General features: G+C 36.6%; 2 protein-coding genes across 2 annotated transcripts; both read left to right on the top strand.

Moving 5' to 3' along the window:
* Positions 1-2,432: 2,432 nt before the first annotated feature.
* Positions 2,433-3,374, top strand: LOC101551962 (olfactory receptor 51F2-like). Its single transcript, XM_004618304.2, has one exon. The coding sequence runs from the start codon at positions 2,433-2,435 to the stop codon at positions 3,372-3,374; it is 942 nt and encodes a 313-aa protein (XP_004618361.2).
* Positions 3,375-9,891: 6,517 nt separating this feature from the next.
* Positions 9,892-10,845, top strand: LOC101552223 (olfactory receptor 52R1-like). Its single transcript, XM_004618305.2, has one exon. The coding sequence runs from the start codon at positions 9,901-9,903 to the stop codon at positions 10,843-10,845; it is 945 nt and encodes a 314-aa protein (XP_004618362.1). The 5' UTR covers positions 9,892-9,900.
* Positions 10,846-13,309: the final 2,464 nt, after the last annotated feature.

The raw sequence follows: 13,309 nt of genomic DNA on the forward strand, positions 1-13,309 counted from the left end.
ACTATGAGATATGTGAAATATTGTGACACTTAGTCATTTTATGAAAAGTATAACAAAAAATTAATAAAGAGCTTTAGGCAGCAATAGTTAGGTCACATTAAAATAGACATCCACATTAAATCTTTAGAAAATTCTAATAGTTGCAGTAAAAAAGAGTTTTCTGCTCAACAGATGGTTACTGAAAGTACTTGAAAATTGGACTTAGCATGCAGAAGTATAGTGGTACTACAGATATAATAGACCTTATTCTAGATCTCTGATAATGCACATGGTTTCCAAAGTGTGACCAGGAGTAACCCCCAGCACGGAGCACTGCTGGATATGACACAAAACTAACTAAACAGAAATACATGAAAGGTCATACTTATTAACTTATTAATCTAATGATGAATGGTTTCTAAAGGAACAATGTAAAACCGTAAGACATATTTGAGAACAGTTTTTGGGGTTTCTTGTTCTTTTTCCTTTTATTAGTTTTATTTTGTAAGTTGTCCACAATAACTTATTACATTTAATATTTCAACAAGTAATCCCACCACAATTATACCTCCCACCACCATTTTCTCAAATTTTCCCACCACCACCCAAGCCTTCCCCATAGGCAGACACTAAAGAATTTTGTATTCTTGTTATGAATAATCCTCTAAGAGTGATCAAAAAGGTTTCCTTAGAGAAAAGTGTGTGAAAATTGTTGTATGTCACGTTGGAGCCATTAAGCCTTTGCATAAGAGATGAGCAACAGTTTTATTTTTATAATAAAATATCCACTATAGACCAATTTAAATCATAATATCCACTATTATGATCAAGAAGTTACTATTAGATAAAATTATGTTTCAGTATTTTTATATAAATCACAGAAAATTTTATATACAATATATATAGTTATACCATATGTGATATAATTTATGTCACACATAACATATGTAATATTTAATGTATAAAATCCCAAAATAGTTTCAACTCTGAATGATAGAAATGTCAATTAATTTACTTGCTATCTGAACAATTTTAACACAATACCCATTTTATTAATAAACAAAAAATGTTTATTTCTAGGGCAGAGAATTACTACAGGGGTTCAGGCACTTGCCTTGCATGTGGCAGATCCTGTTTAATCTTCAGTACCATAAGTGGGCCCCTGAGCACAAAGCCATGAATAAGTCCTGAGTATCACTAGATGTGGTCTATAAATGACCACCCCAAAGAAAAATATTGTGTTATTTTTGGAAAAAAACAGAATTATTATGGTTCTCTTTATGTACTTATTGTTACCAAAGTTTCTAAATAAGCAATTTTGGGGCCTACACACCCTTCTCAAAAGAAAAATTACTCAGTGTCTCATCTGTAAATCTCTTCTTTAAGGAAACAAACAGAAAATACTCTTTAATTGCACTCAAGACTACTACTATCCCCTTGAATGATTCCTGTCCCACCCACCATCTCCTAAAAGTGTTTCAAACTTTAGGAAGCACAGTTCTAGAATCTTATTTTCCCTGACTTTCAGCATCCTTTATTTTATATTTTATATCTTTAGCTATTTTAAACATCTAAACTTCACTCTTTGCACCTATAGTAAAAATATCTATTATTAAAGGCTCAAGTGAAATAATACATATAATTTAAATGATTATAAAAGGCATATTGAATATCTATTTAAATGATTACTAATGATAATTAACTAAAAATAATTCTTTATTCTCATGATAGATATTAACAAGTCCATATGTAAAATCCCATTGAAGGATAAAAATGTTGATGACTCCAAGTAAATTTAAATTAAACTGAACTTAATTATAATGCTTCAGCATAAATTCCAGACCTAATATCCAGGGTAAGGAGCCATTTGAAAAGAGCAGGTATAATTCTGTTTGTACCAAGAACAAAAACCGAGGAAAACTAACTATAACAATAGAGGCAGAATAATGGCTTCATAGAAGATACTTATGAAAATAAGGCATGAAGAAGCTTCCTGGGAGTGGGGAACAGAGAGCTAGAACAGGATTAAAGTGCTGGCCTTGCATGGCCAGTTCCATTTGGTCTCTAGTACTACACGGTCCGTAAGCGTTCTAGGTTGAATACCGGAGGTACCCAAGTACTACCAGATGACACCTGCCTCCTCATTGTCAAGTTCTACCATGAAAACCACAGCTTGGTGGACCAAGAATCACCATTAGGAGTAACATTCTTCTGGTCATTTGGGCAGCAGTTGAGAGCCCACCCCACAAAAGAAGTCTTCTGGGTTACTGATTATGTTCTACCAGTTGATGTTGCAAATGAGTGCAGATACAAGCAGAACTTCACTGATCTGTATACTAAAAATTTGTATACTTTACTGAATGTATCCTAAATGTCTTCTAAAAATTATTTTTTAATTATAACTTTAGAAAATCAAGATTTTTGTCAAAGGAACTTCACCCCTGTGGATTATAATGCCAATCTATAACTCTACATTCCCTGTGTTCCTTTTAACTGGACTTCCAGGACTTGAATGGGCCCACACCTGGATCTCCATCCCCTTCTGCTTCCTCTATCTAATGGCGCTTTCTGGAAATACCTTTATCCTGTTTGTAGTCTTCACTGAACCAAGCCTCCATGAACCCATGTACTATTTCCTATCTATGTTGTCTACCACTGACATTGGTTTAAGCATCTCTACGATGGTGACAGTACTGGGAATATTCTGGTTCAATGCCCGGGAGATCAACTTCAATGCTTGCTTATCACAGATGTTTTTCATTCATCTCTTCACTGTCATGGAGTCTTCAGTGCTCCTGGCTATGGCTTTTGATCGTTTTGTGGCTATTTCTAATCCTCTGAGATATTCTACCATTTTAACTCATGCGAGAATTGTACAGATCGGTTTAGCAATTGTTTTCAGGGCAACTTCGATTCTAACACCACTCGTCCTGCTTCTTAAACGTCTGTCATTTTGCAATAACCAAGTGCTTCATCACTCCTACTGCTTCCACCCTGATGTGATGAAGCTCTCCTGTTCAGACGCAAGCATCTATAGTGCTTTTGGACTAGTTACAATTATCTCAACTGCTGGATTGGACTCTATCTTTATTCTTATTTCCTCTATCTTGATCATTCACTCAGTTCTCAATATTGCATCTCCAGCAGAAAGAAAAAAGGCTTTCAGCACATGCGTCTCTCATATCACTGCTGTGGCCATATTCTATATTCCTTTGATAAGCTTATCCTTTGTTCACAGATTTGGAAAGCATGCTCCACCCTATGTACCCACACTCATTGCTAATTTGTACATGCTCATTCCTCCTGTGATGAATCCCATCATCTACAGCGTGAAAACAAAGCAGTTTCAAAAAGCTATGCTCAAGCTTGTATGTTCCAAGAGAACTCATATTTAACAATTATTAAACCCTTCAAGACCTACTTCAAAGATAGTGAAGATCTAGCTCAAATAGTGATTCCTATCACGAACTGGAATCATACACCGATACGATTTTGCTGAGTTTAAATATAAAAAATCCAACTTGTTTATCAAAGTAATTAATATTATCTAAGGCAATATTTTCTAACAATAAAATAGTAATTCAGATTCTTACTACCACGATTGCCTTATACCTCTTAGTAACTAGTTTACTATCTGAAGTATTTCTGCCAAAGACACTCCATAATTCTCCTTGAATTGATTTACCAACATAAAAACAAACCCATAAATATTTCTTCAATGTTTATTCATTATCAATGAAATGAAGAAGAACCATGTCTATGAAAAATTTCTCTACAATTTGGTTTAACTTTTCTTTATAGTTTATTTCACATACCTTGCAGTCCAAGAAAATCAGTCTGGTAAGTCTTCATGTGTATACATTTTCCTAACAATTGATTGCATTGTTGGCTCTATATTAATTTTGACTCCCATATATGTGTCAACTTTAAATATTATTTTCATTAAAATTTTTAATATTTCTCTAATATTTGTTCTTTTCATAATTTGTCTCCTCTGGTTCTTTGTATCTTCTTTGCCACTGTTTTTGTGATATATATAACATTCCTTTTATTTTTTATTTTATTGAATCACTGTGATATATAGTTACAAACTTTCATGTTTGAGTTACAATCATACAATGATCAAATACTCATCCCTCCACCAGTGCATATTCTCCAACACCAATATCCCCAGTATACCCGCACTTTTTCACTCTCCCCCCTCCTGCCTGCATGGCAGACAATATTCCCCATACTCTCTCTTTACTTTTGGGCATTATAGTTTGCAATGCAAATACTGAGAGGTTGTCATGCTTGCCCCTTTATCTACTGTCAGCACACATCTCTCATCCCGACCGATTCCTCTGACCATCATTTTCTTAACGATTCCTTCTCTATTCCAGCTTCCTTCTCCCCATCCCCCACTTTGCTCATGTGTCAGGCTTCCAGGTATGGAGCAATTTTCCTGGCTCTTGTATCTACAATTCTTGGGTGTCAGTCTCATGTATAACATTCCTTTTAGAAGTTTATATATTTCATTTAAAAATACTTTTGATTACTTTGAGGTTTCTAGAAATAGTTAACAGTATATTTCATGTATCAAACACATAATTATAGTGAATTGAACTGAACATAATAGATTACCAAGCAATTCATATAGACCCATTCAGTGATGTCATTCAATCCAGTCTTTAGAAAGTCTAATATAAAATTATTACTTCTATAACTGAAGTTGATTTTCCTGCTGAGAAGTCATTGTTCTGGCTTTCTAAACCATGTAGGTCAAGAGATATTAAAACCTGGTACTGAAATCTTAGGAAATGATCCCAATTTGCATAAGATCCAATTTGACTGGGAATAATTTGAGTCTTCATTTTCTTTTCATGAATGCAAGATTTTCTCATTACTATTACAGGATTTGTTTGGGGGGTCACACCTGGCTGTGCTCAGGGTTTATTCTTAACTCTGTACTCAGAGATTACATTTGATTGGCTCAGGGAACCATATGAGGTATCAGGGATCAAACTCAGCTGGATGCTTGCAAGGGAAAGTGCCCTGCCCATTTTACTATATCTTCAGACTGTACTAGAGGATTTTTTAATAGAAGCCCAATCCTCTGTACTATCACTCCTGTCCCAATCCTCGATCATAGTATGGCATAGTATGGCAGAAATGTAAGCCCCCAAATTTGTCAGTCTGTAACTGTACCTCATGGTGATTCATTAAAAATATTTAAAAATTTTGTTTTTGCAATAGACAGTTTTGGAGACCAGAGATAGTACAGAGGGCAGCATGCTTGTCTAGCACACTGCCAACCTGGCTTTGATCCCCATCACCTTATATGGTTCTTTAAACCCTCTGTGCTAGGAGTGATCTTTGAGCACAGAGGTAGAGGTAAGTCCTGAGCATTGCCAGGTGTGTCCTCCAAACAAAAACAAATAAAAACTAAAAAGACTTATATTCTTCTGTAAAAACTCCTTCTCATTAGTATGCAGACAAGAAAGTTCTCTCGCATATGTATCTGCCATCTTCCAACCTACTTATTCTTACTGCTAAAAACATCTTTTGTTAGCGGTTGAAGGTTTAATACAGTGAGTAGGGTGCTTGCCTTGCATGTGGCTAACCTGTGTTGGATCCTTGGCATCCCATATGGTCCACCAAGAGCTGCTAGTAGTAATTCCTGATTGCAGAACCAATATATTTCCACCTACCACCTTGTCCTTTGATTAATTGGTCCTATAAGTGACAATGGAGCTATAGGTGTTTGGTTATAGCCCCACATTCACATTCATGCTATCATGCTTAGAAGGCACTTACTATACATGATTGCTCATAATTACATATAAATACATGGCTATCTAGACATATTTTAACCAGCAAATCCGAACTGTGCACACATATTCCTTAACATCTCTCAACTATGCTCCAATAAACATGACATTACACACTTCCACAATACTCAAAGGATCTCTTTGATTTTTTATGTGCATACATTAACTAATATACACTTGATTAGCTTACACTTAAGTCCTCTCAACAACACACTTTCTTGCACTTATATTCAAATTTCTTGCTTTTGTATTTGAGTATTCCAAGTAGAGGAAAGTTAGGGGTTAATACTTTTGGCTTTAGACTCAGTCTCCAAGGATGTTATTATGAAAATGAGCTAGTATGATTTAGGAAGGAGAGAATTCATGCTTGGGAGAAGAGAATAGCAGTCTGTAATATATCTTTAAATAGGTTCTAGTCAGCAGTATGCTTAAGAATGAATCTTGGATACTATTAGAGTCGCTCATGGACAGGCCAGTGTTGGTCTCAGATAAGTCACAGGTTCTGGGTAGTAGTTGTCTATGCACATTTATCTTTGCATTTCCCAGACAGCAGAACTCACAGAGGCTCCAAGAAGCTGCACATAAGGTAGTCATCATACAGGATGCCCTGAGCCAGACTGGGGGCAGCTCCAAAAAACCATGACTATAAAGCTTCATTCTCTGATGTGAACATCCACTGCTTGGACCATATATTTTGGGAAAGTTTCAGAAAACTGAAACAACTGCATTTGATAGCTGTTGCTTCCATTAGCATTTTCTGCTGTGAAAGAGACTGAATCTAAACTAATTCTTTTCTAGTGTGAGAGTTGTGTGCCTTATTTCACCATACCCCAAGGTAAGAAAATAGAATGTGAGTTTTCCCCAAGCTATTTTTTGCAAGATCTTATTGTACTCTATCATTTTTCCTATCAGGCTTCAGCAACTAGTTGACTGCATGGATATAACAACTCCACAGAACACAGTACTAGTAGAGTTGCAACACAGTCAAGTTTCAACAGGTAGTCATTAAATTCATACAATACTTGTGGTTAACATCTTGCTCATTGGTGTAAGAATGTAATTCTTAAAACTACATTTTCTGGACTTTTGGGTTGATTTTATAGCTTGCAACTTTACTATACAAGTCTATTGTTTCTAAGAGTTCTTGGTAGAGGTTTTAGGGTTCTCTAAGTATAGTATCATATCGTCTGCAAATAGTGAGAGTTTGATTTCTTCCTTTCCTACCTGAATGCCCTTAATACCTTTTCTTGCCTAACCGCTATTGCAAGAACTTCCAGTACTATATTGAACAGGAATGGAGAGAGTGGGCAAAAAAACCCCCTACATTTTCTGAATCAAGATCTACAGAGTCTTCACATTATGTTTAAGAAAAAGAAAATAGAATATGAATTCCTGTGTATGATCACCACAGATGTTTGGAAAAGATATCTAAATTTAATCTTATAGTATGTCTGTGACCTGATCTCTAGTTTAGCTGAAGACTGTACAAGATAACATATTTAATAGCAAAGCAGGCAATAGAGAATATTTGGTGAAGGTAAATTTACTATGTAAAACTTATTTAAAATTGTTGTTGAGTCTCCTTAATTAAAGTAGTGTGAATATTTATTATTTTGATGTGCAAAGTTACTGGCACTCTACTATCACCATCAAAATGCCATGTACCCTCCACTTGTTTCCTTGTATCACTACTGGTCTTTCTCTGCCTCCCCTCTTACAGAAGCTTCCTACCCTTTCACTTGGGAACTTCAGTACTATAGACCAATCCTAAGGGGTTAAACATTCCACACTGTCTATTTTCTTCTTTTGCTTCCTTGTATAATGATTAAAGGGCATATTGCATTTTCTCCTCCACTACTCTAGTAAAAGCACATTTTATTCACTGAATGGAAACAACTAGATGGTTTGTACTTCTCAGAAATATCATTGAATGCTCTTCTGAGTGTGGGCTTCTACTATGCGGAGAGGAAAAAGAAGCAACTGTCAAGAATCCTTATTCCCTGCTATCATGGATCTCCAGTCAATTCTGCCCCTTCTTCATTCTCCCATAAAAGAAAATCTTAGAGCAGAAAATCAGAGCGAGCAGAATGGAATAAGGATACTGGGAAATGTTGCTGATGATGTATCCTATATCTGTGGAAAACCCACTGGGGTTTCTAGAATGTAGATGAAATGGACTTGTGATAGAGATGATAGAATATGAATGATAGTTGAGAAGAGAGCAACCACACCAAAGGACTGTGTGACAGGTGAGTTCTCGATTATTCAGGGGAAGAAGCCATTTAAGATGATATTCTTCAGAATACAGTCATATCCATAGAAATCAGAAAATTAATCTGAATTTTGCTTTCTATTTAGAGGCAGTGATTCTGGTGAGCAGTAAAAGATTTTAGGTCTAAATGAATGTCTTACAATTTAGAATGTAATTTTGCATAACCACACTGTAACTATAGAATAACAATCTCTGACATTTCTGAATGAAAAGGGAGGCAGTGCCTCCCTGTCTCTTAGAGACAACACAAAAGTTTAAAAACCTGGAAAAAAGGAGATGGCTCCATGAGCTGGAGCACACACTTTCAGATGGGAGATGTAGGATCAATTCCAGGCATCATAGAGACTCTAAGAACTGCGGGAGTCACCCGTGAGGACTAGTTAAGACAAAAAATACACTGTTAAGACTGCAAAAACAACAGTTTCTTTCATTGCTAATAAAAATATTGTCATATGTTGTCATTAGGGCTAATATCTTCTTTCTTACAAGTGCTTCTCCCAGTGCCTGCCATAGGGTTAAAAATAATCTCAGTATGCCTTTTTGAGGCACCCCTGAACTTCACTATGTCCTCACTGTCATCGCATTGCTCATCAATTTGCTCGAGCAGGCATCAGTAACATCTCCTTTGTGAGACTTGTTGTTACTGTTTATAGCATATCAAATATGCCATGGGTAGCTTGCCGGGCTCTGCCATGTGGGCGAGATAACTCTCGGTAGCTTGTCAGGTTCTCTGAGAGGGGCAGAGGAATCAAACCTGGGTCGGCCACATGCAAGTCAAATGCCCTACCTGCTGTGCTGTCCTCACAAGGAGAGGAATACATACCATGGCAAAACATAGGGACAGAAGAGACTGTGGTTTATTCAGAATATCTGACTGTTGGGGAGCTCTGACCAGGCAGAAGAGGACAAAGTTTAAGCACTCAGTTATATGCCTGAGTTTTCACAAATACTTGGTAGGAGTATTTGTTTGCTGATATATATATATATATAATTATTTTTTTCTTTCAAGAACAAGATCTGTGTTTTATATATATATATAATTATTTTTAATGTAGGAGTTTCCAACTTAGAGAAAAACTTATAAGGTCTGAGCCCTACTTCTCTGATAATGTTAGAAATCACAGTCGAACTAAGTCCATTTGGAATCTTGAAGAAACACATTTTAAGTACTACTGGTATCAAACATTCGAATAAAATATTTGTTATTCACAAATTGTGATTTGTGAAGGGTAATTTTAGAAGATATTCTTTTTGCATAGGTGTTCTGTTATAGAAGAGGTAAGTACTGATGCTTTCAAACAAAATTTTAGTTCAATTAGGATTAAATAGTAAAAAGATGTTGGTGAGAACAATGTATGACTTTAAAACATTTACTTTCCATGATTAGCAATGGTCATCATGTCGTGCAATTTGTAATCAGAAAATGATATTCACAAACTAATTACCAACTGGGCAATTTCTAGCATGAGAAATGATCATAAATGTCTTGCAGTTATTGTGTCATAGAATTTTGTCAAGACGGCTCTATGAGGATATTGCAAAATCTGTTTATTAACTTTATGAACTTATTGCTTTCAAGTTGGATATCTGCATTTGATATCTTTATCAGCAAATATTTATTAAAATCCCATTCTGAGTCAAACAAATAGATTTTACCTAGTACAGCACTATGTACATGAAAGCACTACAAAATCAAATTTAGTTTGCTATCTATTTTATAAAAAATATTTATTGGGATACATTTGTTGTCCATAATACTGTAAATAGTAATATGATTTATCTGTTTGTCACCAGTATAGTGTTTCAGCTACCAAATGGAGACAAATTAAGCATCTCATCATGTTGGCTTCTGAGAACAGTTCTTCTCATCCTTTGTACTTCATCCTGCTTGGTATCCCAGGACTTGAGAATTCTCAGTTTTGGATTGCCTTTCTGTTCTGTATCATGTATATTGTGGCTGTTGTGGGCAATATCACTGTAGTTCATATTATTCGAATCGACCATACTCTTCATGAACCCATGTACCTCTTTCTGGCCATGCTGGCTGTCACCGATCTGGTCCTCTCTACTTCTACACAACCTAAAACACTGGCTATATGCTGGTTCCATGATCATAAGATTGAATACCACGCCTGCCTCATCCAGGTGTTTTTCATCCATGCCTTTTCTTCTGTGGAGTCAGGGGTGCTCATGGCTATGGCTTTGGACCGTTATGTGGCCATCTGCTTCCCACTGCGTCACTCTAGTATCCTGACTCCATCTGTGGTGGGCAAATTGGGGGCAGCAGTGTTGATGCGTGGGTTGCTGTGGGTGAGCCCCTTCTGTATCATGATCTCCAGAATGCCCTTCTGCCCTAACAAGATCATTCCCCAGTCCTACTGTGAACACATGGCTGTGCTGAAGTTGGTGTGTGCTGACACTAGAGTAAATCGCTCATATGGGCTCTTTGTAGCATTCTCAGTGGTGGGCTTTGATGTGATGGTCATCAGTATATCTTATGTGATGATTCTGAGAACTGTGCTGGCCTTACCCTCTGGAGAAGCCAGGATGAAGGCTTTTGGCACCTGTGCTTCCCATATCGGAGTTATCTTGGCTCTTTATGTCCCGGCCCTCTTCACTTTCCTTACCCATCGCTTTGGACATCATGTGCCTCGGGTGGTTCACATCATGTTTGCTAATATTTATCTACTGGTCCCTCCCATGCTCAACCCCATTATTTATGGGGTTAAAACTAAACAGATCAGAGACAGGGTTATCCAAGGATTTTCTAGGAAAAAATCCTGAACCAGGGCACAGCATATTACAGAAACCTTCTTTGTCTCATTAATATGAAGACAAAGTTTTTAGGGTGTCATATCATTATGAAGACATCACTGTGAACAATTGACTAAGAATCTGACTATCCTTCATATAAAAATGAGAACAATTTTATTTTGGGGGTGTGCTTTCTGTGCTCAAATCCTACTACTGGCTCTGAGCTCAGGGATCACACCTAGCAAAGCTTGAGTGACCTTTGGGATGCCAGAAATTGAAGCTGTTTGGCTGCATGCAAGACAAGCACCCTATCTGCTATGGTAAACCTCCAGCCCCAGGAAAAACATTAAAAACAATTTTGAACAGAACAAGAAGTCTTAAGACTGATATTTTAATAGGAAAGAAAATCTCTGTAAAATGTGGTTGAAATAAAACACTAAATTGACCTCTGTTCATTTTAAAAGGAAGTCAGTAAAAAGATATTATAAAATCATAAAAACTTTAAAAGAATGGATTTTTTACAGGCTACTAAAATCATTTTATTCTCTTGAGCTATAATTTGTTATAAATGGTATAAATTGTTTTAAAAAGAGAGCTGATAAATTTTTATTGAATAGCTAAAATGTACATTTTTTTGTTTCTATCTTGAAATTCATGAGGAAAAAAAAATTTGAAAAAATTCAAGACAGGCTTAATTTTTATGAAAACAAGACAAGAAGTATTCCAATTTTGATCAATAAGAAATCAGATAATAAACAATTGAAGTCTATGTATCATTTAACCACTGGATTTTCAAAAACTATCTAAGGTTTTAAAAATGAGTAAGTTATAATATTAAATTAAAAAGCACACTGTCAAGAATTAAGATGCAAATTCTAAAATTTTAAATCTGTAACTGTATCACTGTCACTGTCATCCCCTTGCTCATCAATTTGCTTGAGTGGGCACCAGTAATGTCTCCATTGTGAGACTCGTTGTTACTGTTTTTGGCATATTGAATATGCCACGGGTAGCTTTCCAGGCTCTGCTATGCAGGTAAGATAGTCTCAGTAGCTTGTTGGGTTCTCTGAGAAGGGCAGAAGAATCAAACTCGGGTCTGCTGCGTGCAAGACAAACACCCTACCTGCTGTGCTATAGTAGAGAACCAAATTAAATCTATATGAGTAGAAAAAGATTTGCAAAATCCACCCTAAAGTTGCAAATGGCATCTTAGAGTAGTAATATTTGTGGTATACTAACACAGAGAAGCTTCCCGAGTATGGGAAAGATCTCCTAAAGATAGATTCCAAAGAAAGGCAGAAACCTTACCTTTCTATTCCTTCTTTTTTTTTTTTAAAGATACCTCTCTGGTTTTATTTTACTTTATTTTTTATTTTTTGCTTTTTGGGTCACACCTGGCGATGCACAGGGGTTACTCCTGGCTCTGCACTCAGGAATTACCCCTGGCCATGCTCAGGGGACCATATGGGATGCTGGGATTTGAACCCGGGTCGGCTGCGTGCAAGGCAAACGCCCTACCCGCTGTGCTATCTCTCCAGCCCCCTCTATACCTTCTTAACAAAGTGAATGAGTGAGCATTTTTTTACTGTGCTCCAAGAATGTGGGCCATTAAAACAAGGGGGAGGATGCTTCGATGATTATCATCTGATATCTGGTCAAGTCATATAGATTTAGGGGGCAAGACTTAGGTCATCCAGGTTATTAGGCACCACACAGGTCACTCTTGTGCCTTTTCATACCTATGATTCCCTTTCTTTAGACCCATAATTCCACCCCCTTCTTCCTTTTTGTTTTAGTTTTTTCAGAGGATTTTCTAGAATGTTCAGAGGTTACTCCTGACTCAGCAGTCAGGAATTATCCCAGGCAGATTTGAGGGACTATATGAGATGCAGGGATCAAATTTTGGTCCACCTCATGCAAGGCAAATTCCCTACCCATTGTATTCCTAATCCCCCTCTGCCTTTTTTCCTTATCAATGGGAGAAAAATCAACATACTATATTGTTCCCAATAGTCTAAATGCCCATAATGGTATAGAAAGTGTTGAATATAATATGATATTGAATTGTGAAATGTTTGTTGGCATCCCTATTAGCTTCATTGATTAGAAGGCTATTGGTTTCTATAGACGTGTTGAAATCTGTTCTGTGTAAAGATTGTGCTAGAATACAAAAATCACTAAATGAGGAAGTGAATAAAGCAAGAAGAAACACGTGCCATCAGATCATTAAAGGTTAAAAAAGTAAACAGGATACTGGCAGGTTATATAAAGTTCTGTAAACAGAGCACAGAGATGGGATTATAGGATGAGCTGTCACTGTCACTGTCATCCCGTTGCTCACTGATTTACTCCAGCGGGCACCAGAGGATGAGCAACTAATTTTTATAGTTTATTAACTCAGTGTTAAGTATTTTGCAAGATTATATATACATATATATATATATTTGCTTTTTGGGTCACACCTGGCTCTGCACAGGGGTTACTCCTGGCTCTG

The sequence above is a fragment of the Sorex araneus genome, chromosome 6 (genome assembly GCF_027595985.1).
Source record: "Sorex araneus isolate mSorAra2 chromosome 6, mSorAra2.pri, whole genome shotgun sequence".
NCBI lineage: Eukaryota > Metazoa > Chordata > Mammalia > Eulipotyphla > Soricidae > Sorex > Sorex araneus.